The 26,281-nt window shown below is 43.5% G+C and overlaps 4 protein-coding genes across 4 annotated transcripts in view; 3 read left to right on the plus strand and 1 right to left on the minus strand.

The window, feature by feature from the left end:
• The first annotated feature begins 60 nt into the window (after positions 1-60).
• Positions 61-26,281, plus strand: part of LOC138978029 (uncharacterized) — a 135,675-nt gene continuing 109,454 nt past the window's right edge. The window contains exon 1 of the mRNA XM_070350649.1: positions 61-119. The gene's annotated coding sequence lies outside the window, so the exon portion shown is untranslated. The remainder of the gene's footprint in view (positions 120-26,281) is intronic.
• Positions 866-18,088, plus strand: LOC138978026 (uncharacterized). The gene is made up of 7 exons (XM_070350645.1): positions 866-1,148; positions 8,518-8,734; positions 10,764-11,098; positions 11,669-11,801; positions 12,641-12,878; positions 13,622-13,728; positions 14,426-18,088. The coding sequence occupies exons 2-7, from the start codon at positions 8,537-8,539 to the stop codon at positions 15,797-15,799; spliced, it is 2,385 nt and encodes a 794-aa protein (XP_070206746.1). The 5' UTR covers positions 866-1,148; positions 8,518-8,536; the 3' UTR covers positions 15,800-18,088.
• On the plus strand, positions 7,770-8,246 carry LOC138979137 (protein PBMUCL2-like). The gene has a single exon (XM_070351947.1). It carries the CDS (start codon positions 7,770-7,772, stop codon positions 8,244-8,246), a length of 477 nt encoding a protein of 158 aa, XP_070208048.1.
• Positions 25,130-26,281, minus strand: part of LOC138978025 (uncharacterized) — a 33,089-nt gene continuing 31,937 nt past the window's right edge. The window contains exon 12 of the mRNA XM_070350643.1: positions 25,130-26,281. This exon is cut by the window's right edge and continues 949 nt beyond it. The gene's annotated coding sequence lies outside the window, so the exon portion shown is untranslated.

A 26,281-nucleotide genomic window follows, 5' to 3' on the forward strand; every position in this document is an offset into this window, starting at 1 on the left:
TATAAATCTAGTTTATCCTACTGGGGATCGCTTGTGTGGAATTTATAGACGATGAAGGTGTCGGTGATACACGTATACCCAATCAACAAAACATCGAAAACCAGGTACGTTTTCCTTAGGTGTTGAACAACACGGCAACAGGAACGTTCATCTTATTCTTCATCATTTTCTGATTCCAAAAACATATAAATATGTTATATTCGGATTAAAAACAAGCTCTGAAAATTAAAAATATAAAAATTATGATTAAAATAAAATTTCCGAAATCGATTTAAAAACAATTTCATCTTATTCCTTGTGGGTTCCTGATTCCAAAAACATATAGATGTGATATGTTTGGATTAAAAACACGCTCAGAAAGTTAAAAAGAATAGAGATAAAGAAAAGCGTGCTATCCTTCTCAGCGCAACTACTACCCCGCTCTTCTTGTCAATTTCACTGCCTTTGCATCGAGCGGTGGACTGACGATGCTACGAGTATACGCTCTTGCTGTAAAAATGCAGTGAGTTCAGGTTCATTCTGTTAGTTCGACAGCTTGACTAAATTTTTTAATTTCGCCTTACGCGACTTGTTTTCTTCTCAAGTCAGTAGAGACACCGACACACACATCAACAAGGATAGAGAGAGAGACAGACAGACAGAGACAGACAGACAGAGAGAGACGCAAACACTGCGAAAAGTAGACAGGTACAAAATATACGCTTTCACAGCAAGAGACAAACATACACAAAATAATTATACGAACCACAGAAATAGCTACAAGCAAATACCTTGCCGTCGACACTAGCCGGCTAGGCTACTTTCCATTCATCGATTATCTGGCGCAGAGTCCTTTCAACTCAGTGACTGAAGGGAATCCCCCTTTTCCTTTCCCGGAGCCAAGCAGTTCTCCAGTCTTGACTCTATGTACACAGAGATAATTTGCTACAGAAAACAAAGTTTTGCTTTTGAAAGCATTTTGAATCGTCGCAGTTTTGTGTTCAAGTCCAGGTCAGAGTAACTGCCAGCTTCACGCTTCGTTGGTGTGTGTACGTGAAGATATTGTTCACTGTACACATCCATTTTTCAGTGCACGCTGTCATTATCGACTGCAAATATCTTGACAGTGGCTGCAGGAAGACAACAACAAGCTAAGTACAGAGAGACAGGTAAGGCCTTGTTGTTCATGGCTGTTGTTGTTTGTTTTTGTTGCTGTTGTTGTTGTTCTTGTTGTTGTTTTTGATGTTGTTCTGATCTTAATTTATAAAACTTGGAGCAGTGCATGCACAAAAGAGAGGCAGGTCTACTCGACTGACTTGAAAACGTGTGTGTGTGTCACTGTGTGTGTGTGTGTGTGTGTGTGTGTGTGTGTGTGTGTGCGCGCGCGTGTGTGTGTGTGTGTGTGTGTCACAGTGTTTGTGTAGTTAGACTGAGTCTGTGTGAGTCTGTCTGTCTCAGTGTCTGTGCATCTGTGTATGCGTGCGTAAGCATGTGTGTGTGTGTGTGTGTGTGTGCGGTTTACGGCGTGTGTGTGCGCGGTGTGTGTGTCAGTGTGTGTGTGTGAGAGAGAGAGAGAGAGAGTGTGTGTGTGTGAGAGAGAGTGTGTGTGTGTCTGTGTGTGTGTGTGTGTGTGTCTGTGTGTGAGAGAGAGAGAGAGTGTGTGTGTGTGTGTGTGTGTGTGTGTGTGTAAACCGTAGCCGCCCTTAAGTTCTGCTTGGGATCATAACTTGTAAGGGTGTGCCTATTACTTGATAACTTTGTCACAGTGCAAATGACGACATAAAATACAAAACACTCATGCGGAGACGGCTTCAATGCTGAACCAGTGCGCACAGCGGCACTTTTAATGTCTCTGTAAAAAAAAAAAAATCTGTATCTTGTTCTGGATGCCTGCCAAGGTATAGAGAAAGCAATGACGGTTCTACTCAGACTCAAGTTGTGTAGTCTGTCGTCGACGAATCAACGCGTGGCAATTGTCTTTGCTTCAACCGCTGTTAGTGGACGTAGTGGTAAGTACTTCAATTCATTTTCCTTTTCAACGCACACGGTTATCCATCCCGATACTGTGCTTCTATTGTAGCATTGATCAACGCTGATTATGTAGAGGGCGTGCGCAGAGCGCTGAAAGTAAACTTAGCCAAAACATTATTGCAACAAATTTCGAGCCCAAATTAAAGCATTAATTCCAGTGTCATTTCATTAAAACGTTATATGCCAGTTAAGGTCGTTTACTTAACTATCAGGATCACCTTTTGGATTACAGATTTCTTTTACAGGGATCACTTGACCGCCGCTCAAATAAGGGTACCCTCAAAATCGACCAGACAAAAACGGAAGGGCCGTATGAAAAATCGACAAAAATTCACAATAGGCAAAACTGTGCAACTTTGACATACGAGAAGAAAGTCAAATCAATGATCTACCCTGAACACATTGTTTTGTTTAGCTACCTTGCGTATTTCGTGTGCTATGCTATTCCTACTGATGCTGGTGTCGATCGCAAGAACGGTCAAAAACGTAGTACCGTAAACTATCTTGCATGAAACCGTCTGGTATCGAGCAAACGCCCACTCGCTACTTTGTGTCAAAAACTGTGTGTTGGGTATAGTAACTTGTAATCGCCCACCCACAAAATTTGTTCCAAAGGTGTCAAAAAACGGTTTCTATTTACAGTTGATTCTTAACCTCTTCACAAAATACAGAGCTATCATTCGAATGAATAATGACAATATGCTGAATGCAATGCATCATACAGATGAGTGCGTACTCTTGCCACTGCAGTGTCCGCATAGCCATGTCAATAGTTGAAGAAGATTTGAGAGACTCATCTAAATGTAACAGGCCGACATTGGGGGATAAAAGATAGAGTGAACAGACTGGTTTTTTTTTTTAAATACGTGATTGTGCTAGATGACTTTGATCAGGACAAATGAACGGACTACATGCAATTATGATATTTCAGTGCGTGCAAGTTTATGATTTTTGTTCAGACACAGGCGCTGCTGCTTGTAACGCTAGATATACGAAGCAGACCTTGAGTCATCATTTTCATTTGTGACACGAGCATACATGAGCATAATTTTGTTCTAAAACTATGAGACAAAGGGATTGTTGTTGTTAGTAGTCGCCATGTTCCATTCTGGCGAGGCACTTGCGCCCACACAAACGCGTCCGTGTCACAGCGAAAGAGGTTAGACAAATCCTACTACATGACTGTATCATTATCGTACCCAGTGATCCAATACCGATAGTCCTCATGGGAAACAGAATCTGCACAGTACCTTGCAAACACCCTCCACCTACTTTTGAGCGAAATTTGTACATAGGGGGGAGGGGGATGGTCTTACAAGGTACAAGATACAAGATATTTATTCACCAATTTTGCAAAAGGATTTCATCTTGGCACGGCACGGTAAAAATAAAATAAAAACCAACCAGACACATATGCAGACACACATCACCATGCATGCATACATACGTACATTACACTGTCATGCACACACAGACACAACTCACACACACACACACACACACACACACACACACACACACACACAATTATTTACATACTCACACATAACCAGCCACATATCTACATCACAAATTCACATCGTCGCCTTGTAAAGGTAAAAACCATATCAGTTTAAAAGGGGTGCCAGTAATATCAATGCAACATTAGTGAATACTAGAACAATACCTAAAAATTATAATCCATTTAAAAGTAAGTAGTACACGTAATTATTATCATTTAGTCAGATCATCACATAAAATTATATAATCATGATCTAGCCAGTTAGACAGTTTAAAACAACAGTATTAACAGACTATCACAGATCTACTCAAGCACCTGAACCTAGAGTCACATTGCACAAAACTACTACCATCACAGAACTACTCAAGCACCTAAAAAAAAATAAGGACCATTCCACATTGCACATACTTCCACTATCACAAGTTATGAGAACAGTAATGGAATGCAGTGAAAGGACTAAGTAACAAAAGAAACCCCCCCCCAATCCTATAACTACAGTATATTACAACGTCTTCACTACAGGAGTTGTCAGTACAGCATGGGGGATGAAGCTAGAGCGAAAGCGACTAGTTCTGGCTTTCAGAGCTCTGTAGCGCCTACCAGATGGAAGAGGCTCGAAGAAGAGGTTTGCCGGGTGGGAGGGGTCGCGAACAATCTTTCCTGCTTTTCGACCTGAGCGCAACTCAAAAATAGAGGCAACGGAAGGGAAGTCACAGCCCGCGACCTTGGAGGCTGTCCGCACAATGCTCTCCAGTAGCTGTTTCTCTTTCTCAGTGGTGCTGCCATACCAGACCGTGATAGAAAAACACAGGGTGCTCTCAACGACTGCGCGATAGAACTGCGCCATGATTTGCTGTGACATACGGAACTTGCGCAACTGTCTCAGGAAGTGCAGCCGCTGCTGGCACTTCTTAATGATGGACGTGGTGTTCCCGTCCCATTTCAGGTCTTCAGAGATCAGTGTGCCGAGAAATTTGAATGAAGAGACCTGTTCCACAGCTTCCCCATTTATTTCAAGGGGCAAGATGGGGTCTTTCTTTCGTCGAGGGTCGATAACGACTTCTTTTGTTTTAAGAACGTTTAGCTCGAGATCATTTTCAGAGCACCACTCAACCACTCTTTGAACCTCCCCCCGGTATGCGTCCTCATTGGAGTCAGAAATCAGGCCTTCAATGGTGGTGTCGTCTGAGAATTTGATTATGTGTGTGGATGGGTGAGCGGAGGTGCAGTCGTTGGTGAAAAGGGTGAAGAGTAGAGGGGACAGAACACAACCCTGCGGGGCACCAGTGTTCAGAGTGAGTGAGGCAGAGAGTGAGTTGTTGAGTCGGACGACCTGAGGACGGTCAAGCAAGAAATCTAGGAGCCAGTGGCAGAGAGAGAGAGGGACATCGAGACCAATCAGTTTGTGGAAGAGCTTGTGAGGGATGATCGTGTTGAATGCGGAGGAATAATCAATGAACAACATTCTAGCGTAGGTGCGAGGGTTCTCAAGGTGCTGCAAGACAAAATGAAGACCCATGGCGACGGCATCATCGACGGACCTGTTGGCTTGGTAAGCAAACTGGAGTGGGTCAGACAGGTGACCCGTGAAAGCCCGCAGGTGCCGCAGAATCAACCGCTCCAGAACCTTCATGATGACAGATGTCAGTGCCACAGGGCGGAAGTCATTCAGCTGAGTTACCTTGGGCTTTTTGGGGACTGGGACAATTACTGAAGACTTGAAGCACCGTGGCACAGACATCTGCTGCACAGAAGTGTTAAAAATGTCAGTAAGAACAGGCGCGAGCTGGTCAGCACAGGACCTCAAGGTCGATGTTGAGACAAGGTCAGGACCAGAAGCCTTTCTTGGATTCTGTTTACGGAAGAGACCCCTGACCTCACTCTCCTGGATGGTAAACGCCGGCGCCAAAAGAGACGCATCGTCAGGGAGAGGAGGACGGTAACCGAGTGAGGGGTTCTTCTGGTCAAACCTGCTATAAAACACATTCAGTTTGTCAGGTAAGTCAGGGTCAACATTGTCTGAAGGCGCAGCCTTGTGCTTATAGTTTGTGGCCTGCTGGAGGCCTCGCCAGACCTCACGGGTGTTGTTCGAGGAGAAGTGGTCTTCAATCTTCTGGCGATAGGTAGTCTTTGCATGGCGGATCTCACGTTTGACCTCTGCCTTGGCCTGCTTGTACCTTGTTTGGCGTCAATATCAAAATATACAATAAAGTCAATTTCAAAAGTTAAGCTACCCTTTTATGTAACAGTTGTATAATATATGTTTAATTGTGAGGTTGTATCAATAGTATGTATGCAAAGTATGTCACTATTCAGCTGACCCCGAGTCGAAGCACGGGTAAATTATTTTCACAGAAGCAGGTATTTAAAGGTCTTAACGCAAAAGTAATCCCCAAAAGTAGCTTGAAGTTACGCTTAGTCAAGCATGCCAGCAGTGATCGAGTGTTCATGTGCGTTGCTATGAGCGACAGTCGTCCGCGCCGCGACAGTCTAAAGTGTCATTATGTAGAACTGCTTGTATTGAAACAGTCATTAAATGAGTTCCAAAAGAGTATACATATATGTATGAACGATTAATGTCATGTGCACCGATAGTCACCGAAGGCGCCATTTTGGAAAGAATTCTGACGATTTGGACCTTAAAAAGTTCAAGGGACATTCGCTGTACTGTCATTAAGAAACACCTGCAATGATTTGCTCAAAACTGCTCCGAAACTATGCTTAAAATGATTGAATGAAGTTCAATTGGCTATCGGTTTGCATCGCCCAGCTCTCCTGTCAAGCGGGGCTCACACACGGGCGGAGCAAGCGGAGCAAGAGCGGAGCGGAGCAAGGAAATTGTCTCCGCTCTCCACCTGCCCTCTCACACACACGCTCCGATCCTGCTCCGATAGGGGATTCCCCTATGATATGACATCGTCATCGTTTCTCTTCTCGCGCTGCCCGTTATTTGACACAGACATCAACACGGTGATCGCTGCACTAAATTCACGTGCAAACTGTAGTGACTCCAATGTGATGGCAAGTGGTGACCCATTTTGTGGTTATTCGGCAAACTTGCGCGCAAAAGAGCACGGTTTTAAAACACAGTCTAGTTGAATCGCCGCGCAAGATCTAAATAGGCTTCTTTCGATGCCGAACGATTGTAAAAAAAATTGTACAGCCTGATTCCACATACATTCATGGTACTCCAGTTGCTCGATGAAATCGAACGTCTCTTCATCGGTCATCGGAGGCGCCATGTTTTCGATCAGTTACCTTGGGGGAACAAGGGAAGCAACTCACATATTATTTCCGGAGAAAGTGATGAGTGCGCTGATTGGCTGCACCGCTGCACCGGAGCCAAAAAATAGAAACGTGTCCTATTCCTTGCTCCGCACCGCACACACCACTTTCTCCACTCCTGCAACGGAAGTAGCGTCATCTCTCCGCCTGGTGCAGCATACTCCACCCTTGCTCCGCTTGCTCCGCAGGAGTCCGGACTTCCGGTCGTCATCATTATTGTTTTGTTTTCATAGATACCCATTCCACGGGTGAGGAACTGTTCCGCACCATATGCGTTGGGAGCGACGTGTTCCGGTTGTGGATAGTCGCTATTTTTCACTTGCTCTGGATCGCGCGCGAAGGTAGGTTGGTCAGCCAGACCCATCTCACAATATCTGGCGCATCCCGTCACAGAATGGCTGGACTACCTTAAAATGTTATAGAGAGGACTTCCGGGGATCTAGACTGTCAACAAGCGTGCGTTATGTGACGAAAAAGCCTGTTTTTGACATGTGTTGGTGTTTTTGTTGTATCAAAATCAAGTTGTGTAGACCACATAATTATATTGTCATATAATTATGGCGTAAGATCAATGCTGAAGATATGTTTTTATTGTACCAAATGCAATCAGTAAAATTTGGTACAATGAAAACATGCATTGGTCTTACAATCATAAACTGCATCATCACAAAGATCAACACTCCAATGCACCTGCCTAAAGTTTGTTAGGACGAGTATATTACTACAACAGCAACTACAGTAAATTAAACCTCCAACAATGGGTCAATGGGTAGCATCCACGCAGGCTATCATTATTGAGTTGTTTTTCGAACTGCATCTAATCTCGCACCCTCTCTCTTCCTCCCCCTACCCTGATCTGAGGGCGGTCCTTCATTTCTGAAAGCAAAGGGGAAAAACGGGGTCGAGTCAGCAACTGTAACATCTTGCCTTGCACGCACTACTGATCACCACACCTGATGGTATGTCCGCCGCGATGCGTGCCACACCTGATGGTATGTCCGCCGCGATGCGTGCCACACCTGATGGTATGTCCGCCGCGATGCGTGCCACACCTGATGGTATGTCCGCCGCGATGCGTGCCACACCTGATGGTATGTCCGCCGCGATGCGTGCCACACCTGATGGTATGTCCGCCGCGATGCATGCCACACCTGGTGATATGTCCGCCGCGATGCATGCCACACCTGATGGTATGTCCGCCGCGATGCGTGCCACACCTGGTGATATGTCCGCCGCGATGCGTGCCACACCTGATGGTATGTCCGCCGCGATGCGTGCCACACCTAATGGTATGTCCGCCGCGATGCGTGCCACACCTGGTGGTATGTCCGCCGCGATGCGTGCCACACCTGATAGTATTTCCGCCGCGATGCGTGCCACACCTGATGGTATGTCCGCCGCGATGCGTGCCACACCTGATGGTATGTCCGCCGCGATGCGTGACTATTGAAGTGGGTGTACTGGGTAACGTCATTATGAACTTTGACACTTACTGAGGAAAAGGTGAAAGTTGTTATTGACCCTTTGTTTGTAGTTCGGTCGTCGAAAAAAGCGGAGGGGGGGGGGGGGGGGAGGGGGAGTCGCCATTCAGAGGTCGGTTACAGTATGAAAAGGATCCGTGCCCAGAAAATCGGTCGGATAACGAGGGAGTCTTTATCAGGAAGGGTCGTTATGGGAGGTTCCATTGTACTACAACTACCACTGCTACTTTTTTCCCACAGGAAAGCCTATCTGTGAGCCATGGACCTCTCAACACGTTCCCCTGTTGCTGTGTTCGTCAAACAGTTACGCAGCCTGGTGCTGAGTAGCTCTGAGCAGTTGCACTGTGAGGAGGAGATGACCTGGGTGAATGACTTGACTCGCACAAAGCGGAATCCTCAAGCATTCAACGTTCGCAGCGTCGAAGAACTGACGAATTTGTTGCTAAGATATCCTGAGGTTGGTTGCTTTTTGTTCACGAAATTATGATGTTCTGCATAATATCCATTGTCTTACAGAGTTGATGTACTATTGCATATAGTATTCTGACTCTAATTGACTTGCAAATTTTTGCTTTGCACCTTGTCATGAACATTTATAAACTACAATGTTTCATATAATGCACTTATGTACATAAATTTATACTGTTTTACTAATTATGTAGTAGTTAGTAGTAGTAGTTATTATAGTAGATTTAGTCCCTCTTTAGGGCGAGGGCCAGATGCAAAAAAGTATACCAATGTTTATTCTGTTACCCTCGTAAAATAAAGAATTGTCATTGTCATTGTCATTGTCATTACCCTCCTGTTCAATTTACCCGCCTGTTCAATTTAACTTCCTTACCCTCTGCTCGTCGCGGCAGTAATCCGATATTTAAAAAAAAATCTTTATCAGAGACTGATCACATCCAACGCACATTCAAGTAAGTCCTTTATTTACTTGTTGTATTCGCCCAGTTGACCATTATAAAGACCATATTGGGTCGATGTCAACCATTTAACAAACAAAGGGAAGTAATCGCTCTAAATGCATACATAAGGATAAGGATAAAAATAAGATTTTATATAGTCCTGTGAGGTTACCCTCATTACAATTCGACTGCTTCTCCCTGGGGAAAACGAGCCCACGTACAGAACGGCGCTACCCATTTTTTCTTATTTTTCCTGCATGCGTGTATCCATGTTTTCAAGCCCATGAACATGTGCAATAGACAAAATAAAAGTTCTGCGAAAGCAGTCTCCTGGCACCTGAGAGAAAAAAATATGAAAATGAAACAAGCGCTTTCCTCCTCGTTTAGAGGGCTTCCTTCCCTTTGTTAGTCATAACTTAAAATAGCGCTCTGCCTGATTTATTAAAGGCACAGTAAGCCTCCCGTAAACCATCACAGAGCTCTCCGAGCGTCTACATATAGTACAAGCATACTTCCATTTGAACGCTCACCGAACGGGAACATCCTGGCTGCTTTCTGTCGAGCGTGAGAAATTTTCAAAGAATTTATTTTCGTGGACTTGGCCTCAACAGCAATGGCGCGTCGTTTTGGTGCTGGACGGCTGTTATGAATACCGGAATTCACCCCCGGACAGTAAGCCTCCCGTAAACCATCACAGATACTGTCAGGCTTTTACACACAGTACAAACACCCTTCCATTTGAACGCTCAACAAACGGGAACATCCTAGGTGCCCTACGTAAAGAGCGAGCAATTTTTAAAGAATTAATTTTGCAGATTGTCTCCAACACTTTTTGGACCCATCCTGAACTCAGGTCAAACATGAGTTACTTCCCTTCGTGTCTCATTCTACCGATGTAAACTGGCGATAGCCGTGAATCGATGATTATCAAAATGTTTTTGGAGAGTGGTGCGTTTTTGCGCAAGACCTAACTTTTAAAATCTAAATAATAAATTGACAGCTTGTTACACAAACATTCTTTAATCATAAAATAATTCTTTTTTCATCAAGACAAGATCAGTACAATTCGAAGTTGTGAAAGTTTGAAAAAAGAAAAGCCCGGAAGCAGGGTCACGCAAGGGTCGTAGCAGACGACGGTTTATCAGTGCATATCGCCGTTCCTCTCAACAGTCAAAAGCCATCGCTAGAGTTCTTGTGAACCACAGCCGTTTGTTTCGTGCATAAAAACGTGCTATTGTAAATATTAAGCTCACATCGAGTCGCATTCAAATGACTAACTGACGACTACATTGTGAAAAGGGGAAACTGGATCACACGGATTCACGATGGCTCAGGGGTAAGATAAACCACGCAAAAATAAATTCTTTGAAAATTGTTCGCTCTTTACGGAGGGCACCTAGGATGTTCTCAATCGGTGAGTGTTTAAATGAAAGGGTGTTTGTACTGTGTGTAAAAGCCTGACCGTATCTGTGATGGTTTACGGGAGGCTTACTGTGCCTTCAAAGATTCCATAAAAAAAAGTTTTTTTTAAAAGCCGCTCCATGAACTTACATTCTTGCTTTTGATTCGTCACGGCAGGTGTTCACAAGTTTTGAGCGCCGAAACCAACGCGGAGCCATCATCCCCTGCGTGGCCCCCACAACAGAGCTGACACTGTGCCCCACTAACAGCAGCTCGTGCGGTCCGTGTCTCAACGCCGACTGTGGCGGCCTCCACTTCTGTGTCTTCTACCTCCTGTGTGGCAAGTGCAGCTTTGGGGACGTGTGTCATTTTGGCCACAAATTGGAGAATGACCCTCACAACCGTCGTCTTCTGGAGCAGCATCTGCTGGACGGTCTGACTCTGACGGAGCTGAGGACACTGTTCTGTCTACCTTGGGTGCGGTGTGGTGTCACGGTGCCCAGCGTGTGCAGGTGAGCATGTGTGTGTGTGTGTGTGTGTGTGTGGGGGGTGTGGGTGTGTGTGTGGGTGTGTGTGTGGGTGTGTGTATGTGTGTGTGTGTTTGTGGGTGTGTGTGGGGGGTGCGTGTGTGTGTGTGTGTGTGGGGGGGGATGCGCGTGTGTGTGTGGGGTGTGGGAGTGGGGTGTGTGTGTTTGTGTGTGTGTGTGTGTGGGGGGGGGGGGTGAAAAAATAGTTAGAAAGGTGAAAGATTTTAACCAGTGTTATGTTCTTTATCTTTAGATGAGTTTTCACCACGAGATGTTATTTTAGGTATACCGGAGGTAAATTTGCTGAACTATGTCTACTTGCTATTGTTGAGATATTCTATATAGTTGCAGCTTTGATCAAACTTGTTTGCTATGTTGGAATAACAGCATGTATCCTCCTTGCCACCCCCCCCCCAACAAACAAAAACAACAATAACAAAACAAAATCAAAACGGTTACACAAATACTAAGACTGAAAACTTAAAACGAAGGGATGGAATGTTCCCAGATCGTTACAGAACTATTTGAACTGGTTTAATTTACCTCCAAACACAGGTATTACAATGTGCACAAAGGCTGCACCAAAGGGGCCAACTGTCACTCCCTACACATGTGTGACCCCTACGTCCAAGACCGGTGTAGGTTTGGCCCCGGCTGTAAACGGAACCACAACATCGATCATCAACAGGTCGGTCATTATTTTAAATAATTTCTACCAACAGAATCGATCCCTTTCAGTGTATGTAGGTCCTGTGGCGCCTAATTTGTCCGAAGTGTGGGACAGGGGAGGCAACCTGTTAGGTTACTAGATGTATAGATAATTCTACATGGCTTGCTGTGTCGTACCAGATTAACACGAGTTGCTTTTTTTGAATATTGAACTGCGAGCGAAAGCGAGCTTTCCAATATTTGAAAAAGCAACGAGTATGTATATTATGTATATTATGTCTAGGCGTATGTTTCAGCTATTATTAGCCACCCGGGACCTAATTTGACTAGCCTTTCGTTAGAATCCTTTCAGGTAACACAAGTGCTGGCCTTATACGGTCTCTCTGTAATCCTTTCAGGTAACACAAGTGCTGACCCTGTACGGTCTTTCTGTAATCCTTTCAGGTAACACAAGTGCTGGCCTTGTACGGTCTTTTTGTAATCCTTTCAGGTAACACAAGTGCTGGCCTTGTACGGTCTTTTTGTAATCCTTTCAGGTAACACAAGTGCTGGCCTTGTACGGTCTTTTTGTAATCCTTTCAGGTAACACAAGCGCTGGCCTTGTACGGTCTTTTTGTAATCCTTTCAGGTAACACAAGTGCTGGCCTAGTACGATCTTTCTGTAATATTTTCAGGTAACACAAGCGCTGGCCTTGTACGGTCTTTTTGTAATCCTTTCAGGTAACACAAGTGCTGACCCTGTACGGTCTTTCTGTAATCCTTTCAGGTAACACAAGTGCTGACCCTGTACGGTCTTTCTGTAATCCTTTCAGGTAACACAAGTGCTGGCCTTGTACGGTTTTTCTGTAATCCTTTCAGGTAACACAAGTGCTGACCCAGTACGGTGTTTCTGTGAGGGGACGCCCTCTCAAGGAAATTCTAGCGGAGGTTCGTAGCTTCCCCAGGGAGGAACACGTCCCGGGCGATTCAGGTTACTCCGAAGAGGAGGAGGAGGATAACGGGGCAGGGATGCCCTATGGATACGGTCAACCTGCAGCCTCGGCCCCTCCAGCCGTGCAATACGACAGGCCTCGGACCCCGGCAGTCCAACATCGCCGTGAGTATCAGGCGCTGCGTCTTAACCGAGAATGTGTGTGTCCAGTGGAACCCCCCTTTTAAGACCTAAAATAAGACAAAAAACCAGGTCCTAAAAAGGAGGGAAAGTCTGAGAAAACTGGTTTTAAAGGAGAGGGAGTCTTAAATTTGGGGGTCTTAAAAAAAGGGGGGGGGGAGGATGTATAACTCAAGAATTTTTCCAATTCCTTCAACGACGACCACTACTTCAGTAGTTAATAAAACATACAACTACTACAAATACGGCTGAAAGTTGGTTCGGCCATGAGGGTTATTTTTTTGCCCATTTGATATATCACATGCTCATTGACTTTTGTTCCTGGTAGTTTTAACTGTTTTATCTGGAAAGGCTCTGTAAGTAATGATACAAATTATTTAGGCCAGAAATGTTCTTGATTTGTCTGACCAGAAAGGCTCTGTTTAACAAAAAGCTTTAATACTGCCTAGGCCTCAACCTTTAATATGCCCTGCTGTTGCCATCGCAGTAGTATTTTCTGTTTGTGTGTGTGTGTGTGTGTGTGTGTGTGTGCGCGTGTGTTTTGTGGTAATAATTAGTGACAAGACTTGGTCTTCCCTTCAATACTGACATATCAATGGGGTAACTGAAACTGTTGCATAAATATCAACTGTACTTAAAATACAATTAAATACTTCACACCAATGGACAAATGAAAGTTATATTTTGAAATGTTGTGAATTCAATGGCGCCACAAATTGTGCCTCCAGGTAGCAGGGAGACCAGTCGACAAGGGCGACAATCAAACTCTCACACACGTTCTATCAGCCGACCCTCAGCGCCGTCACGTGACCGCCGCAGTCTGTCCAACTTCCAGGTAAACTGATTGGTTCTTTGATGGCCAGACAAGAATAAGAAGTAAAATGTAAGGTTTTACATAGAGTGGGATCAGAAAAACAACAACAAAAACAAAAACAATGAAACAAACAAAACAAAACGCATACACATAAGGGTAAAACTGTTTTGAAAAGACCTACTTGATTACAATACAGACCAAGCTAATTTAAATGCTCTTGAACTTAAAGGTTTGTCTGACACGAACGTCTTTCTGTTTGCCAAATCTTCCCGTGTCTCCCTGTTTGTCAACTCTCAACGTGTCTCCCTGTTTGTCAACTCTCAACCTGTCTACCTGTTTGTCAACTCTCAACCTGTCTACCTGTTTGTCAACTCTCAACCTGTCTCCCTGTTTGTCAACTCTCAACCTGTCTACCTGTTTGTCAACTCTCAACCTGTCTACCTGTTTGTCAGCTCTCAACCTGTCTCCCTGTTTGTCAGCTCTCAACCTGTCTCCCTGTTTGTCAGCTCTCAACCTGTCTACCTGTTTGTCAGCTCTCAACCTGTCTACCTGTTTGTCAACTCTCAACGTGTCTCCCCGTTTGTCAACTTTTAACGTGTCTCCCTGTTTGTCAACTCTCAACGTGTCTCCCTGTTTGTCAACTCTCAACGCGGCTCTCAGTTAGTCAACTCCCAATATATGTCAATGTGCATCAATCGTAGCCTGTTTTTTCTGTCAGCCGTCCAGCGCTAGAAGTAGAACGAGCAGCTGTGGACGCCACGCCACAGAACACGCTATGACTGACGTCACCGACCTCCAGGAACAGACCCGTCCCAAAATCAGAGATGTTGATTCACCACGTCAACAAGCACAGCAGGCTACTGGTTCAGGGTACCCCCCAATTAGGTACCCCAATGCCGAGGCTTCAAGCATGCAGACCTCTTTTACCCCCATACCCAGGTCCGTCCCCCAGCCTCACTCTACCATGTACCCTCTAAACGCCGCCCCTCGGCTGTATCCAGACCCCATGATTCCTGCACTGACACGCTTTCGGCAGACCGCGCAGGGTTACGGAGATCAACAGGGGCATGGAGGTCAACAAGGTTCCGAAGATCAGCAGGGTAACAGAGGTCAGCAGGGTTACACAGGTCAGCTGGGTTATCAGCAGGGTTACACAGGTCAGCTGGGTTATCAGCAGGGTTACACAGGTCAGCTGGGTTATCAGCAGGGTTACACAGGTCAGCTGGGTTATCAGCAGGGTTACACAGGTCAGCTGGGTTATCAGCAGGGTTACACAGGTCAGCTGGGTTATCAGCAGGGTTACACAGGTCAGCTGGGTTATCAGCAGGGTTACACAGGTCAGCTGGGTTACACAGGTCAGCTGGGTTATGGAAGTCAGCCGGGTTATGGAAATCAGCAGGGTTACAGAGGTCAGCTGGGTTATGGAGATCAGCCGGGTTATGGAGGTCAGCCGGGTTATGGAGGTCAGCCGGGTCGTGGAGGTCAGCCGGGTCATGGAGGCCAACAGGGTTATGGAGACCCACATGGTCACGTGGGCAAGGAGACAACGGAGAGTTACAGAGGTCAGCAGACGGTACTGGATTGCAGGTATCAGCAGACGGCGCAGGCTAACGGGTATCGGCAGACAGCAGAGGGTTACAGAGATCCACAACAGCAGCCAGACTTCATGATGCCTGCAGCAAACCAGCCTGGCACAGCGCAGAGCCATCGGGCTCTGCCGCAGGAAGAGATGACGAGGATGCAACGTGAGATTAAAAGATTGCAGCACGCTCAACAGACGCTGCAGCAGCAGATGCAGAGTCAACACCTTGGTCCGTCAGAAGATTCATCAGAGTCCTACCTCTCCCTGGCCAACCCTTCTCACTGCTCACCGTCCATGGATTCACTTCCCCAGGACTCATCGTCCCTGGGCTCAAGGCTGCACTCTGCATCACTCCAGTCCCGGGCCCGCGATACAATGCTGCCGTCTGCCCGGAACCCAAGCGATGATGATGAAAACCTCTTGTATCCCACTGACCTGTTTGCTCGCCTTGGGATCTGGGACCCTGTCAACGAGCCCGTTGCGCCTTTGGGAGGAAGTTACACACAGTAAAATCGTCCAATGCTGTCCCACTGAGTGGACATGCGGTATAATACTGGTAAGAAAACAAAAGGAAAGTTACATCAGACTGTGTCATAAACTGCTCAGAAAGAATGAACAAATCTGGAAACAAAAAATATACAGACGAACATGTGCTCTCAGATTAAGAAAAATACAGACACGTGACTTAAAAAATAGAAAAAGAACAAATTTAAAAGAATTAAAAGGAGAGAAAAAGAAAACGAAGAAAAGACAGACCTTACAAGAGGTAACTAAAAAAAATCAAGAGTACGAATTTTCAGCCTGGACATTTGCGTGGCTGCATCCATATCTCTCGAGTAAATACGAGGAAAAAGGAAAAGTAACAAGCAAAACTTACAATGAAAGTTTAAAAAAGATAGGAACTGTCATATCTGTCCACACTCGAAAAATGAATGTCGACATTAAAAAAAGTATCAACGAATAAATATAAAAAAAAGAAGAAGAAAACAAACAAAAACAAAAAAAAAAAGAAGAAGAAAAAACCCACGGTGACATTCAACCACCCTTGAAAAATGAATGTCGAAAATAAAAATACAAAAGTGCGACAACACATTCGCAGTGCAAAAACAAAAATAAAAAGCAAAAAAGAAAAGAAAAATAATAGAAGGAAAAAGGGGGCCCGGGTAGCTCAGGTGGTAGAGCACTGGACTTGTGATCGAAAGGTCGCTGGTTCGAATCCGGGCCGGGACGGACACAGGTCAACCTTATGTGCAGACCCAGAGACGGTATCCATCTCCCACCCCCGTGTCACCACAGTGGCACGTAAAAGACCTCGGTCATTCTGCCATAAGTGCAGATGGCTGATACCACCTAAACACGCAAACACTAGTGCATCTCATCTAAAGTCGGGTTAAAACCCGGGAACATGCCCCAAATGGCTTTGCCGTGAGGGCGTAAAGCTTGAATTTCTCTAGAAGAAAAAACAAGTCGCGTAAGGCGAAAATACAACATTTAGTCAAGTAGCTGTGGAACTCACAGAATGAAACTGAACGCAATGCAACGCAGCAAGACCGTATACTCGTAGCATCGTCAGTCCACCGATCATGGCAAATGCAGTGAAATTGACAAGAAGAACGGGGTAGTAGTTGCGCTGAGAAGGATAGCCCGCTTTTCTGTACCTCTCTTCGTTTTAACTTTCTGAGCGTGTTTTCAATCCAAACATATCATATCTATATGTTTTTGGAATCAGGAACCGACAAGGAATAAGATGAAAGTGTCTTATCAAATATTCAGATGATACAGCGCTAGAAGATCTCTCCAATAGTGACGCAACTTACTTTGCAGAAGTAGAACGTTTCAACGCCTGGTGTAAAGACAACTTTTTAGACCTAAATGTGACAAAGACCAAAGAACTTCTGATAGACTTTAGAAGAAACCCTGCCCCTGTCCCTGACCTGATGATTGATGGTGTGACTGTTGAGCGTGTGACTGAATATAAGTATCTTGGCACAGTTATCGATGATAAGCTGTCCTTCAATGCAAACACCACCCTCATACACAAAAAATGTCAGTCACGCATCTACTGCCTTCAGAAACTTAGGAAGTTGAATGTGAACTCTTCTATCCTTCAAACTTTCTACCGCTCTTTCATCGAGTCTGTCATCACTTTTGGTTTTGTGTCCTGGTATGGAGGTCTGAGTGTGAAGAACAGGAATGTCTTAGTGCGAATGGTGAATGTCAGTAGGTGATTGGCAGGCAGCAAGCAAGTGTGGAGTCCCTGTATGAAAAGCGTGTGGTGAGAAAGAGTAGGCGGATAGCTTCAGATAGGTCCCATGTCCTAGCCCACCTCTATGAACTCCTTCCCTCTGGCCGTAGACTTCGCACGCACAAAGCTAGGACACTCAGGCTGCAAAACAGCTTCATCCCCAAATCCATCACCCTTAGCAACATGTAAACACATCCACATACCCGACTCAGCCCCTCTTCTGCCAGTGCAATCAGTAGTAATGTACATGTATGTATTGGTTTTATGTACAACCGTATATTTCCTGCGATATATTGTATGTTATGATATTTTGCAATGATGTTTAGCCATAGTTCGTTATACGCGTAGGTGTGCGAGAATATGTAAGCGCAGTGCTTTAAAGATGTCCATGTTATATAGTGCTATATGTTTTATGTAAAATCAATGTCTTGTTTGTATTATTGTTATGTACCACCCCTGAATTTCTCTATGAGATAATAAAGTATTCTTATTCTTATTCTTATTCTTAAATTGATTTCGAAAATTTAATTTTGATCATAGTTTTTATATTTTTAATTTTCAGAGCTTGAATTTAATCCAAATATAACATATTTATATGTTTTTGGAATCAGAAAATGATGGAGAATAAGATGAATGTAAATTTGGATCGTTTTATAAAAAGTATGTTTTTTTTTACAATTTTCAGATTTTTAATGACCAAAGTCATCAATGAATTTTTAAGCCACCAAGCTGAAATGCAATACCGAAGTCCGGGCTTTGTCGGAGATTACTTGACCAAAATGTCAACCAATTTGTTTGAAAAATGAGAGCGTGACAGTGCCCCCTCAACTTTCACGAAAAGCCGGATATGACGTCATCAAAGACATTTATCAAAAAAAATGAAAAAAACGTCTGAGGATATCATACCCAGAAACTCTCATGTCAAATTTCATAAAGATCGGTCCAGTAGTTTAGTCTGAATCGCTCTACACACACACACAGACAGACAGACAGACAGACACACATACACCACGACCCTCGTCTCGATTCCCCCCTCTATGTTAAAACATTTAGTCAAAACTTGACCAATGTAAAAAGAAGAAGAAAAACCCCACAAGACTTGCATTTTTTGAATTTGAGTTGGGGGGAAAAGCCCACTCTCGAGCTATTTTTGTTTTGTTGTATATTGTGATGTGGATATTTCTATTGACTGTCGAGGGAATCTTTACATTCTTTCTTATGATTATCACGCACATTGTATATAAAAATGAGCTATTGGGGCTCTTTTTTGTAGAATGCAATTAATCAAGTAGACGCAAGCGTATTGTTTTTCAGATTGTGGTATTAACGTATATAAGGCCAAACAACAATATATGTTGGTTTACGGTAACCCGGCCGATCCTATTTTTTCCCGCCGTCCCTGAAACTTTTTTTTCATTTCTAAAAAAAAAACCCCAACTTTTGGCACATTTTGCGAACCATACCGAAACTAAGCAAAGTAACCTCCATAAAATCGACTAAATTAAAAAAAGCAAAAAAAAGCCGGCCTATCTTTTTAGTCACGTTGCCCTAAACCAACATTATAAGATGTTTGATGGGTTGTTGACAGACCAGCTTTTGTGTCGGTCCGAGGGGGAGCATATCGTCTTTTGTTTCATATTTATTGACCAAGGCGAAGGCCGCGGTCAATAAATATGAAACAAAAGTCGATATGCCCCCCGAGGATCGACACAAAAGATGGTCTTACAACAAACCACCAAACATCGTTTTTGTCATCGTTTTGGTAGTGAGAAAATAAGTGCAAACTCAACACAGGGAGCCATGCTTTGAAACACGAGTTCCGTTTTGATAATACATGTTTGGGGGCCCCAGCACGTTGTTGCAATCAAAGCTGGCGTGTGAAAGCAACTTTCTGTGTTTTTGAGTTCATTAAATGTTGAGATAAGTATGTCAGGTTTGAGGATGCACAGTTCTGTAGGTTCCTCTCAGTATTCCACCCCCTCGGTTTTCAGTTGTAAATATTAAGCTTAGTTTATCGAATGTGTTCCAAGCTACGTTGGGTCAAAGGTCACAGAAGATTTGCATCGTGCAGCATGGCACGTTGGGTCAAAGGTCACAGAAGATTTGCGTCGTGCAGCGAAGGAAAGAATCGCGATCTTGTTTCCGACTCATTGCCTCTTTGTTTTTCATTAGACCTGTCATTCTGCTTGCTCGGCTTTGTTAGATGTTTGCATATCTTGTTGCTATGTTCTTCGCTTTTATTATTATTTCGTATGTGCGCTTCTTTTATCGATACGTCTTGTGCACGGGTCAACATTTGTGTGTCAGGGGTCAATTGGTTTGACTTGAACTTGACGCTCGTGTTTCTCAGAACGTCTGTGTATCGAAACACAGATACACACACTCCATGACTGTGTAAGAAGACACAACATATCGCTAGGTTTCATTTGTTTGTGATGAATTTATGACCTTTCATGAAGTAGTTTTGTTGTTACCCCCCGCGGGTTAGGAGAAATAATTTACCCGATGCTCCCCAGCATGTTGTAAGAGGCGACTAACGGATTCTGTTTCTTCTTTTACCCTTGTTAAACGGGATTGAGCATTTCAGAGCTTATTTCTTAGCCCTATATTATCTGTTGTGGCTTCTCAAATGCCAGAACATACAGACAGACGAAAGCCGCTAGACCCCATCACAAACAGAACTCTACAATCAACAGGTTTTTTCCCCCACACACACACACAAACACACACACAGAGAAGCCGTATATATATATATGTATATCTATATCTATAAATATATAGAGATAGGTGAGAGTGTATTTTTTGCGTGGCTATAAATTGATTCGACCTTTTCACTTTGACAGTAAGAACAACTTACGGGTGCAAGGGAAGCGTTCTGGACAGCGCAGTGACATTCTAAAAATAGTACCTCAGAAACGGGAATTTGGGGTGAACGGCGCGACAGAGACAGACAGCGTGGCGGTTCACCACAATCACCTTTGAAAGGCGAAGTCCTGTCAAACGGGATTGAGAATTTTTGAGCTTATTTCTTAGCCCTATATCATCTGCTGTGGCTTCTCACATGCCAGAACATACAGACAGACAAAAGCCGCTAGACCCCATCACAAACAGAACTCTATAATACATAGGTTTTTGCCCACACACACACACAAACACACACACACACAGAGAAGCCGTATATATATATGCATATCTGTATCTATAAATATATAGAGATAGGTGAGAGTGTATTTTTCGCGTGGCTATAAATTGATTCGACCTTTTCACTTTGACAGTAAGAACAACTTACGGGTGCAAGGGAAGCGTTGTGGACAGCGCAGTGGACAGCGCAGTGACATTCTAAAAATAATAGTAACTTACAACTGAACGGGAAAGCCACACGAAGGAAGGGAGATAAACGCCAAACACTGGAGAAGATAAGGAAGAGTTACTTATAATGGTGAAATGAACCCAAAAACGAAAATGAGTTCAGCGCTGCGCGCTGAGAGCACGTGTTGAAATATCTCATCGATGATATTGTGTCCGGGGTGTAGCTGAATACGGTGTCCAAATTTGAAAAAGATCCACCGAGAACTTTGGCGTTGTGATGTGGTGTAGCGGCTATGGTGTGTCGGTATGGGGGCCCGGGTAAGCTAAGGTGGAACCAAAATAGCTGAGGTGGAACCAAAATCGGTTCCGCGCTGCGCGCTGAGAGCACGTGTTGAAATATCGACCAGGTTGTGTCGTGTCCCGGGTCTACTTGAATATGCCCACCAAATTTGAAGCAGATCCATCGAGAACTTTGGCCGTGCATCGCGCACAGACACACAGACAGATACACAGACAGATACACAGACAGACACACAGACACTAGTCGTATATATATATATATATATGCACACTGCATTTAATCAGCTTTTTCATAAACGTGGTTTAAAAGGGATGCAAGTGATCTTGTTTTGTTTAAAAAGGTTGATTGGTTGTTTGTTGTGCGAGACCTCGAGTTTTACCTTTAAATAATGACATACACACAGATAAACATACAGACGGAAAAAAGCACAGGAAAACAGTCCGACAGCCCAACCGACAGACAGACAGACACACCCACACTGTTTTAAGTTCAACGTCGAACACAGGAAAACGAGCTTCGATATAACAAGTCTAATAAGTTTATTAGCACAAGGAAAAGCATTATAAACTATGCAAAATAATTATTGCACCCATTTTCGTACCCCAACTAAAACATTCAATCCCGATTAATTTCATTCAATCTTAATATGCCATTAAAGGCCATGGGTTCACTTGGCTATATCATAATATGGCACACTTTTCGGATCACAGATTTCTGTTATAGGTATCACGTGACCGCCGCCGAAGTAAGGGTACCCCCAAAATCGACCTGACGAAAACGTCAGGTACCAATTAAAAAATCGACAAAATATCCGAATAGGCTTAACTTGGCAATCTTTACATACGAAGAGAAAGCCAAATCAATTATCTATCCAGAACAGGTTGTTTTGTTTTGCTATATTGCGTGTCTCTTGTGTAATGTCATTTCTACTGATGCAGGTGTGGAGCGCTTGAGCAGTAGAAAACGAGAGGTTTTTACGTCCATTTTGAGGGGTACTTGCGAAACTTTTCGCTGAGCTCATATCAATTTTGTGTTTGTCATTGCTGGCTGATACAAAAACCCATTGAATTTAAAATTCTAACATTATCAAGTACACTTTTGGATGAAACCGGAACTTCGATCTGAACCAGCTGAAATTAGAATAAGTGTTATATGGCTGCAATTACTGGCCGTATAAAATTTCATCTCACACGGCATCAGTGCTGAGCGCCTAGAACTGTACCCACGGAATATGCGCGATATAAGCCTCATTGATTGATTGATTGATTGATATGACCATGAATTAATTCAGTTGTGATTAAAAGTATGATTTTAGCAGGTTAAGATAAAAAAAAATCATAATCTAACCAGCGAAATTGGGAATCCTGGCAGATTCCAATCTAAGCTATGGCTCATACGTTTTCAAGAGTGGAGTCACAGTGTAAACGTGAACATACAAGCTAGCTGCAGAAAAACAGAAAATATTTATTTACAATTACAGCTACATGTACAACTATGTACGTGCTTTTTTTAACCAGCAGTAATTACTACTGTAATTACATGTTTACACAGACAGTCACATACAAAATACAAAATAAAGTAGAAAGGAAAAATAATAGGAATATGTCCACAAAAATGGCATTACACCATATATGTACAGTTGTGGAAAATTACTGAAAATAACATGCTTCAATAAATGTGTTATCAAACTTGGAGTTTTGATATAATGAAACAATGATGCTATGAAAAATGTGAACATAATCTAAAACAAAGTCTTCCATCACTGTGACCTTTTGCAAGTTGACATTTAAATACAATGTTTTTTTCATTTTTTTTTATTTTATAGTATTGAGATTCATTGGGATTCTATCAAATTCTGGGAGAGTATTCCCCATTACGCTGCCAGAATAAGCTAAACTTGATTTGAAAAGATTTATCCTTGGAATGGGGACATTAAGCTTTCAGTTTGGTTTGGCTTGAGAATGAAAGCACGTGGTGCACAGCCGGAGAGGATTTTGTGAAACAGCACGCCTTTATTTAATTTAAATCTGTCTCTTAATGGCAGAATCTGTAAGTTTCTAATAATCGTCAAACACGATACTGGATTTTTTCAACAAAACTAGTTTTAGTGCTCGTCTGTGTGAACAATGCAATGGGTTTAACATATTTGCACTGGTCGAGTCCCGGATGGTCGAACAATAATGCGTAATGGTTTGTACGCATGCGTCATTTACATTTTTTTTTTTATCAAGGACGTGTTTGATTCTGTTCAACTAACACATTTTCCTCGACATGGTTCTACTCAAGGACCGAACATGATAGGGCCAAGTCAATATTATTATCCATATTTACTTTGAAAACGGTGTGATCTCCTACCTCCTCTAAAAATCCCGAGAGAGAGAGAGAGAGAGAGAGAGAGAGAGAGAGAGAGAGAGAGAGAGAGAGAGAGAGAGAGAGAGAGAGAGAGAGAGAGAGAGAGAGAGAGAGAGAGAGAGAGATGAGGGGGGGGGGGGGGGGCAGGGAGAAGGAGGGAAAGACAGGGACACATTTAAGTGTTCCTAAAGAATAGATGGGTTTTACGTGTGGCTTGAAATCAAAGTTGAACAGTTTTAGTTATCTTATTATGGTACATTATAAGTTTATATGGAAAATAAAACAATATAACATTTGAGGTTTAAAGCTGAAAGCATTATAAACATGTTTGGTTCTGAAATTAACCAAGACGAACAACTACCAACAAAACACAACCACACAAAAAAACCCAAAGCAAAGAAAACAAGAGGCGAAGCCATCAAGGCTCACGTAAGAAATCGACAAACAGTAACACAAACTCAATCACTCCGTCACACACACACACACACACACACACACACACACACACACACACACACACACACACACACACACACACACACAGACACACAGACACAGACACAGACACACACACACAGACACACACAGAAAGAGCATAGGTGAAACTGTGCAAGAAAGCGAGACACTAGATCTAGATCTGTCTGTCTGCATGTAGCCTACTTACAAGGACACGACTGCCAACTAGTCTCGGCGCGCTCAAAATAATAATGACCGAGACTTTCAGTACTTCCTTCGCGTGACGTCTAACCCTCTTACGTCATAATGTGACGTCAATGTAATGTGACGTCTTCAAATGTTAGAGTTTCTACCACAGACATACACACGCACATACGCACGCACGCACGCACGCACGCACGCACAGACAGACAGACAAAGTTACGATCGCATAGGCTACACTTACGTGAGCCAACAAACAGGAAAACACACAAAACAAAACTAACGCAATCAAACCAAACACCAAAGCCTCATTCCAACATTACACTTACGTCCAAATGTTTCACGGACGATCCGCATTAAAACTACAAGAGTAATCTTTATACATACGAACTTCGGAGAGACACAAGTCAAGGATTCAGAAATCATGTCTGAGGGTCAACAAACACTAGGAACGTGGACAGTTTCAATGCTCTAGCTTCAAAAACGTTCAAGAAATTGACAACATTCCACTTAATGATCCTTCTTCTTTGTTCATCGAATGAAACTCCCTCGCACACGTATGTGTGTGTGTGTGTGTGTGTGTCTGTGGGTGTGTGCGTGCGTACATGCGTGCGTATGTACATGTGTGTGTGTGTGTGTGTGTGTGTGTGTGTGTGTGTGTGTGTGTGTGTGTGTGGGTGTGTGTCTGTTTGTATAAGAGAGAAAGAGAGAAAGAAAGAGAGAGAGAGAGTGGGTGGATGGGTGTGTGTTTGCGCATGTGCGTATGTGTGTGTGTATGTGTGTTTGTTTGTAAAGGTGTGTTAATATGTCCGTCTGTCTATATGTGCGTATGGGGGTGTGTTTTGTGTGTGTGAGAGAGTGAGTGAGTGCGTGTGTAGGCCTATGTGTGTACGTGTGTAACTTGGGGTATGTGTGTGTGTGTGTTCGTGTGTGTGTGTTTGAGAGACAGAGAGAGAGAGAGAGAGAGAGAGAGAGAGAGAGAGAGAGAGAGAGACAGAGAGAGAGAGAGAGAGAGAGAGAGAGAGGTTTGTCTTTAGGAGCTGGGTTTTCCATGTATGGCCTGTTTAACCCGCGATTTACACAGCAATATGCTGATTTTGTTGGAAGCATGCTTGATATTTTCGGTTTCTCTAATCCATCGCACTATGACAGGGGTTACACGATCTTTTATGTGCGTTCTTGGTCTTGAGTGATAAGGCAATATTGCTATTCTGATAAACACGTGGTGGAAGTAGGGGTGTGTGATTGGATAGTCTCACACAGCCCTATTTCGATCATCGGTCCATATTTTTTACGGAAGTTGCTCAATATCCTTTATATTTACAACATTAAACCACACGTAGCAGTTCCGGTTCAACTCGAGCAGACAGTATTTTCTTTGCTCTCATACAATCGAAGACATGCAATCCCACTTACCAATGCTAGCCAACTCTAAAGCTGATTATGAATTACCCTTATCTGCTTCCTATCCGACAAAACAAGACATATATATATATTCAATACCCTTGTACACAATAAAACTAGTTTCCGATCTGAGAAAGTGAATAGTTTCCAATTTGTCACGTCTGTGAGACGAGCGCGTGCGTGTTTATCTAACTTTAAAAAGGACTTTGGGTCAATCAAAATGGAGGGGACAAAACACACAAACAGAGCTTTTTGCTCTTCCGCATGGTTAGGTTTTTTTTGTGGTTTTATTTACAAGCGTCAAACCTCGAACTTGAAGTTGAGCTGAGCACGAATGCCGCTGTGCTGTCCGGCCGCAAGAGGGCGGCAGTAATGTTATGCAAAAAGAAGCATGCGCGAAGAAATTGCGTCTGCTCTCGTCAGAAACCAACCGCATATCAAAGCAAAAACTTATATTTTGCAAGTTATTAACCGCATAACTACATCAGAATACAATATAAACGCTATCCTGTTTTTAGCGTGGCGATAGGGTCTGATATTTTTACTCAAACAATTATAATACGCCCAGTCTTTGACTCGGCGTACTATACTTGTTGTCAAATATCCGACCCTATCGACGCGCTGAAAGCACGGTATCTGTTACTAGCAGGTCTGCATATAAGTTCACATAAGTAAAATGAGAGTCAACTAGACTGAAGTCATGTCTGGAGGTCATCAATCCCTT

The sequence above is a fragment of the Littorina saxatilis genome, linkage group LG10, assembly GCF_037325665.1.
Source record: "Littorina saxatilis isolate snail1 linkage group LG10, US_GU_Lsax_2.0, whole genome shotgun sequence".
NCBI classification, from domain to species: Eukaryota; Metazoa; Mollusca; class Gastropoda; order Littorinimorpha; family Littorinidae; genus Littorina; species Littorina saxatilis.